General features: G+C 36.3%; 1 protein-coding gene across 1 annotated transcript; it reads right to left on the reverse strand.

The window, feature by feature from the left end:
* Nucleotides 1-719: 719 nt before the first annotated feature.
* LOC128529739 (growth/differentiation factor 6-B) lies at nt 720-2,736 on the reverse strand. The gene is made up of 4 exons (XM_053503231.1): nt 2,376-2,736; nt 1,647-2,259; nt 1,464-1,544; nt 720-1,358 (listed from the first exon to the last, which is right to left on the reverse strand). Exons 1-4 carry the CDS (start codon nt 2,734-2,736, stop codon nt 1,214-1,216), a joined length of 1,200 nt encoding a protein of 399 aa, XP_053359206.1. The 3' UTR covers nt 720-1,213.
* Between the last annotated feature and the right edge of the window lie 4,570 nt (nt 2,737-7,306).

Below are 7,306 nucleotides of genomic sequence, written 5' to 3' on the forward strand. Positions count from 1 at the left end.
AACTTAATATTGTAATTCATAAAAGTGAACTGTACTCTGGTTTATAATGCACAGACCAGGCATATACAAGCAACAAGAATCATATAATGTTATACATTAACATTAATGAAAATGTAATGAAGTCCCTGTCTTCATGTGATTACAAGTATAAATGTATCTCCATGCAGGTTATCTTTTAGATGAATATATAAGCATTGCATAAATATTTTATAAAGCATTACTGAAGGACTTATGTAAGATATAAGCCACTAAGATGACATATTAGCTTTGATGAAATATATAGTTTTTACTTTCTTAATAGCACATTCATGAAAGTGCTCACTTATCATCCTAACTACTGGGAACTACTGTCTTTGCCATATTTAAGTCTTATAGGAGCATGGCATTGAAGCGTTATTATAATACAAATACTTGACTTTGATTGTACTGCTCTGAAAATCAGGGGTTAATCAATCTAACATTTAGAATACATTTAAGAAGATTGCAGCTTTATTTTTTTGTTTTTTTTATTCTTCTCCTTGTATACACATTGCATTACTTCTTACAAATCTTACAACCAAATGCTGTAAACTAAGAATGTATAAGTGTGCTAAATGATAATAGCGGTTCTCTTTGCTCTCTTCTACCTACAGTGATTCACAAGCATATAATTGAATTGGTCATCTATGAAAAACTGACAGAAGGTTTTTGAATAATTTGGGGAAATACCATGAATTTTTTTTATTAGGATCACAAGCATTAATTTCCTGTTATACTTACTGTAAGTTCAGAAAGTAGATGAAAACCCAGAACAGAAAGTCACATAAGTCCTTTATGAGTACTGACGTGCCTCCAGGTTTGCTTTATAAGATATTAATGTCATGCTCGTGGACATAAAGTGTTATCAAAATTGTTCCGTCTCCAGTTTTTAGCTTGATGGATCTCTGCATTTAGTTATTGTATCTAGACATTTAAAGTAGTTGATATCTACTGTACTTAAGTGAGGTGAAATAAGTTGGCCAGAGGATGGAACATAAACATGGACCATGCATTGGGTGATCATAATTAGTATAAGGAACCACCAAGCATCACTTTTATTTTTAAAAGTTAGTCAAATTCAGGTTATATTTTTCCATTACCAAAACCTTTATGGCTGCATTGGGTAATAGAGTTATAATCCACACACTTTATGCTAACACACTGTTTTGCATTTGATTACATATCAATGTTTATTTCACCCATTAATACTTGATCTAATATTGGGTGAGCAAACACATCTCTGTGCTCTCATATCCCTTAACTGCTTAATGATGATGTCATCTGTGATGCTCCGATACATCACAGTGAGGGGAGTGGTCTCCAGTGCATTGCAGTTTGAACTGAAACAAAGTACAAAGATTATAAACAGATTCTCTCAAAAAAATTCAGCTTTAAATAAGGCTGAAATGTAGGTGACATATAGGAATTGTTTAATGTACAGGTACCTTCGATCATTTTCCAAGTGCTTATCCTTTGGTTTCTGTCCAGTCAGAGAAGGAGTTGGCTGTTCCTTCATGCACAAACCCCTATAAAATAAATATATATTCTAATTTAAGAGAATACTTACACGAATCATTGATTTTAAAACAGTAAATGATTTTAAAAATAGCAACAAAAATCTCACCTACCTGCAAAAGCTGATATTAAATGCCTTTGGCTGCAGTATCCATTGACCAAGGTCAGTCTTTTGTACATCAACAAGCGTCTCATAAAGTTTGCATTCTGTGTCATTTGTGCTTCTTTGCTTTCTTATTCGTGAATGTTGTTTGATCTCATGAGTGCTTTCTCTGCAGTACTGCCTCTGCCTGCGCTCGAAGATCTGCCGCTCTGTTGGTTTCACCTTGTAGGCAACCAGCAGAGGCTGACTTAGAGAGCTCGTGTTCAAGCAGTACAATCTCTGCGTCAGGGCTTCATGGAGAACCAGGCTGCCACTTTCATCCCTGAAGCGCAGCTGGAAGCCTAGGACGTGTGCTCCATGGATGTGATGCGGTAAAGAGGCTGTAACATTAAACACATCATAGCCTGATGGTGGAAGCTGGTCCAGGGTGAGCAGGTGTTCAGTGAGGGGGCTGCTTATGCTCAGGTTCCCAGCTCCAAATGACAGGCTGTGTACAGTTACTGTTACTGTAAGTGGTTCAGAGTGTAGAGTTTTTCTCAGTAAGATCAACTCAGCACCAGTCATAGAGGGCTGTAAGTATGATAAGTTGAACCAGATCCAACCAGGTTTGCTATATTTTGTCCCTAGGTAGTAGACACATGGATATATGCTGATGACTTAGCTTTTAAAATATCATCGTTCCTGTTATGCAGTGTTGGTGAAAATTCCTGTGCTAAAGAGTTTATAGACAGTTTCTTACCTTGTACACTACGGAAACTTTGCACCAGTGTCCCATCTGAATCGCTTCTCTGCCTCGAATCCTGTGTGCTCAGTACTTGGTAAATGTGCTTCATATACGGATGGGGCTTTGCTTGTTGAGGGACCGACAGCTTATTAATATGAAGCATTTCCAAGATGGCCTTGCTAAGATCCCTTTGTTTAAAATCTTCAGGCAGATTCTCTTCAAAATTGAAGCCACTGACAACTTTCAGAGTCGAAATCGCGTACAACCAACATAAAAATCTTTCGAAATCCATGTTAAAAACCTTAAGAGAGATCAACAGAAGATTCCTGGTCTGCACCTCACCAGATAAAACAACAGTTGAAGAGCTAAACCTCATTTGCTAATTGGGTGTGGGAAGGATTCACAAAATGTGCACCACACAGCCAAACATAGAGAGAAAGTAATTACCGCTCACACTGAAAATGCCTGGAATGTTACAGTCCATTTGAGATGCATTGTGTCCATGCTTTTTCTGGCAGCAGAGCAAAGCAACAAGTCTTGTTTTGGTTTGGGGGATGATCACTTTTCTTTTGTGAAGTGAAAATCTCTTTTCAACTTGCTTAATATATATATTTTACAAACCTTTCTATAAAAATTAAAGATAATAAGTGAAGATACTCAACATTTGTTGTGGAAGTATCAAGTACTGTATTTTCACATAGCATTGTTGTATGTGGTATTTATATGTTTGTTAGGAGCTTAGGGATCAAGTTCCAATGTTTTGGGTTTCAACCTTTGGGTTTGTGGGATTTATGTATATGTGGCTTTTTCTCTGGGCTTGACTATCCCAAAACATGAAGGTAGGTTGACTGTTGACTTTAACTTGCTGTTATTGTTAGTCTATAATGGATGATGGATTTTCATTTCATCTAGGCATTTTTCTGGGCCACATGTTTAAACAGTAGATGTCAGTATTGATTAAGTTAATCAAATGTTGTTTTACTCTTCTTAAATATTGTACTTTTTTGGAATTTTATTTATGCCGTATTATTGTAATTTGGCCCATGGACTTACATGTGATGGCGGCACGGTGGCTTAGTGGTTAGCACTGTTGCACTGCACCTCCAGGCTCCTGGTTTGATTCCCAGCCAGGTTTAATTCACCCCTCTCCGTGACCCTGAATAAAGGATTAAGCGATATAGATGATGAGTGATATGTCTATTAGCAATGTAGAGTACAGTTGTGGTCAAAAGTTTTGATGATGACACAAGTCTACTTCTTCACTATTTTTTAGATATGTTTTTAAGCGCAACCATTAGTAGTACCATCAAGATTTTTTAAATGTAATTGTCAATAAAAGCTTTTGACACTTATGAAATGCTAATAAAAGGATCATTCCTGTTTACTTCAGTATACTATAGTAACATCTGACAAAATGATCTTAAAACACTGAAGCAGCGGACTTTTTAAAAATTCAGAAAATCAATATTTGTGTCATTCTCAAAACTTTTGGTCACGGCTGTAGTTTATGGTCAGGTTGCCATGTGTCCTTTTAAAGTCCGTCACAACTTTGTGACAGCTTATTTAAAATAAGCCTACAGCAAGTATAACATACTGTATAGCCGGTAAGGATGGCTCAGAGGTATTAAAGGCTGTGTTCAGTTTGCAGTCTCCCCTGGAGGTGTGAATTTAAATGCCACTTCAGACAGAGCTGAGTTGTTTTGGGGCAGATAATAGCCCAGCAGGTCAAGGCTCTGGGTTACTGGTCAGGGGGTCAAAGCTGCCTGTAGTTAACCGCCTCTGCTCCAGGGCTCTGCTCTGCTCTGACTGCAACTTCCAGAGTTCCAAGAGTTTTGCCTTGCTGTAATGTATACAGTATGTATCAAACAGAGGCTGTTCCATAAAAGCAGTCAAGTATTTACAATTCAAACTACAATACATTTAAAGACTGATTATATTATAAAAAGCTGTGCATATTGAGATTAGACATAGGGATATATGCAGGCTAACAATTACAAATGTGCACCACTAAATTTGTATGAAAGTGTTCAGATTTATGAATCCCCTCAATAAACTTTAGTGTTGGAAGAGGATAATAAACAATTCTTAAATAAATATGAATTTGAATAAATAATTTTGAGAAACATCTTGGTGAAATTTTTATTTAACGCAAGCAGCGATTTTCAGTTATATTTAAGTGCAGGAAGAAGGTGAAAACCCAGAACAGGAAAGAATGATCTAATATACAACCAGATATCAATCTTTAAAAAAAATGCATTGTACTTGTGTGCCATAAACACCACCAAACCAAAAACTTTTCCCAATTTTTCTTTGATGAGGATCATTTAAGACCAATTTATTTCCCTCTTCAATAATATTCAATTTAAAATTTAATATTCTACTTTTAGAGAAATTCAGTAGAAGAACACTGCAAACATGAGTGTTTAAGTCTATTGATTGTGCAGAATAATAGAACACTGTTCTAAGAGTTAAAACTAGCTTTATTTCTCTATATAATCCCATGCTATGCACATGTCCAAGCATTTTACTAGTGTTTGAGTACCATCAAAGTAGAAAGTTTCCTCAGTATACAAGAATTATGATCAGACTGTCTGCTTTTCAAACCATGCGTTTAAGCAATTTACCTCTGGGATGAATAAAGGTCTTTGAATTGAATCTTGAATCTTGAATCTTCATGTCTAAAATGCTGGCCTTTCAGGATCTTCTTTAATGGCCCAAACATGAACCAGTGAAGCAACCCCAGGTTAATATCCCAGCTCGTATAGAGGGCACTTTTTTTCCATTGTTTAAAGGTCCACTCTTTATCCTCTCTACCTAATTGAAACTTTCTTTCTGATTAGGCTCACTAACAAGTATTTAGTTAGTTTGTTTGTTTAATGGATTTAGTATGGTGCTACATTTTCATTTATGTGTTGGTGTTATGTGTTATGTAACCCAACTACAGTAATTTCAGCAATCTTTTTAGTTGATTTCTTTTCTTGAAGGGAGGTCAGGACTGTAAGAGGGATGTGGCAATAACTCCTGTAAGTAGTGTTTGTGAATCGTTTGGTACAGTTCTCACTGATTTGTCTCTTCTGCAAGTTGGACACAAGTTATCCACTGATTTTCAGAATTAGTTTTACTCGCTGAATGTTCATGGAATTGATTGCAGTGGGCTCTAAAACACTTCACCCGGGATCGTCATTCAGCAGCTTTACACAATCAAAGGAATTATGGGAGTTTGTAAGAAATGTGAATATGTATGAATCAAAATGATAAGATTGTCCCTGATGAGCAAGCCAATGGCAATGGCGAAAGTGGCAAGAAGAAAACTCCCCCAGATGGCAATGTGAAGAAACCTTGCGAGTAACCAGACTCAACATGGAACCCATCTTCATGTGTGATAACGGATAGCAGGGATAGATCTGCAGTCAGATTATAATGATTTTTGAGCTTTTACTTCTCCAATTTTACTCAGAGTTGTTCGGGATTTAAGCCTCTTGTTTGACTACTTCACTTCCTTATTTTCCAATGAAAAAGTTTGTATTCCAATAGAGTCAAATTATTGCCCTACATCAAGAAAAAAAACAACTAAGGAGATTGCTGAAATTACTGTAATTGGGTTACATAACACTAACCCCAAAGTTTTAATTATCTAGGGTGCATGAAGAGTGGACCTTTAAACAATGGGAAAAAGTCCAGATCCTGTTCCAGAGCAATGAGTGTGACAGGGTAAGAAGGGAAGCACATGAAGCACACATCATACATAGTGCTCTCTATACCAGCCTTTGGAGGTAGTGATATTAACCTGAGGTTGCTTCACTGGTCAGGTCTAGGCTCAGCAGTATTATGTGGTAATAAAATGAAGTGAACTGATGACCAGAATGGACTGAATTACCTTTAATTAATTAAGTTAACACTGTTTTTGTTTTGTTGTTGCGGTTCTGGGAGCATAATGAATCATTTTCATGCACTAACTGGACACCACATTGCATTTGTTAGCAACAACGAACAAAAGTGTTTTTAACAAACAATCCAGTTTTAGAGAATGTGATTAAAGGCTTCTTTTTTCCTGAATAGGGGTCTTGTGGCAAAAAGTCAATTTTTTTAGCAGGACTGCTAATATACCGAGCAAGTTATAAAGCAGTGCAAAGCTGTTCTTTTGAGAGGGCAAGGAATTATATCTTACAAAGGTGCAACAAGTGTATTGATTTTCTGAGTACAATAAACTTCTTTTGCATTCAAAACTTACTCTCGTAACTATTTTTTGCTTCTAATTAGGGAGCATAATTTGTTAAGTAGAGTTAAATTAGTGATAATTATTATAAAGTATGTGTCTCATTTGTAATCCAAAAGAAAAAAAAATGTTTAGTCAGGTGTTGCTGAATTTTATAAAATGACTCAAAGGAAAGATTACTTATGGTGCCTTATTGTTCAGTACAATGCAGTAAATCAAATTAGTTGATTTAATACTCCACTTATTAGCTCATATAGAAATTCGTCGATTTAGATCTTTTGGATACTTGGTCATTTAGTTATCAGGGGAAAGTATTATACCTTCATTAAACTGTGACCTTGACTTTTTTCAGCGTGAGTGAGGTGAACCTGGATCTACTTACTTCTTAAAACAGTCATGTGCTAACAAGCCCCAGGGAGTGAAAGATGCAGATAATAGGTTGTATGTACCTTTAGAGTGTCTTTCTGTAAGTAGGGGGTCTGGGACCTTCATTGTATGAAGCTGAGTGGGATGGGGGTGGTTATGGCGGGAGGGTGGTCGTATCTGCAAGTAATTTGCAGAACACTTTGTTTATTGAATTCAGATTTTTATTACTGAATGAGTGCAACAGCTGTCTTTTTTCCTGTAATCTTCTCTATTTTTAAGAACATGAGGAAAAGTGGCTTTTTATGCACTAATGTGGATGAAATATAGAGGATATTAGCTTTCTCCACTCATGCTTTTTCCCTCA

The sequence above is a fragment of the Clarias gariepinus genome, chromosome 1 (assembly GCF_024256425.1).
Source record: "Clarias gariepinus isolate MV-2021 ecotype Netherlands chromosome 1, CGAR_prim_01v2, whole genome shotgun sequence".
Lineage (NCBI taxonomy): Eukaryota > Metazoa > Chordata > Actinopteri > Siluriformes > Clariidae > Clarias > Clarias gariepinus.

What these genes read in the sequence shown, in the direction of transcription:
- LOC128529739 (XM_053503231.1), bottom strand. Translation starts at nt 2,736, where the DNA reads ATGAGGTTTAGCTCTTCAACTGTTGTTTTATCTGGTGAGGTGCAGACC. An exon ending in AAGTTTCCGTAGTGTACAAG is followed by an intron (nt 2,260 to 2,375) that starts GTAAGAAACTGT and finishes TCTACTACCTAG; the next exon opens with GGACAAAATATAGCAAACCT. An exon ending in TTTAATATCAGCTTTTGCAG is followed by an intron (nt 1,545 to 1,646) that starts GTAGGTGAGATT and finishes TTTATTTTATAG; the next exon opens with GGGTTTGTGCATGAAGGAAC.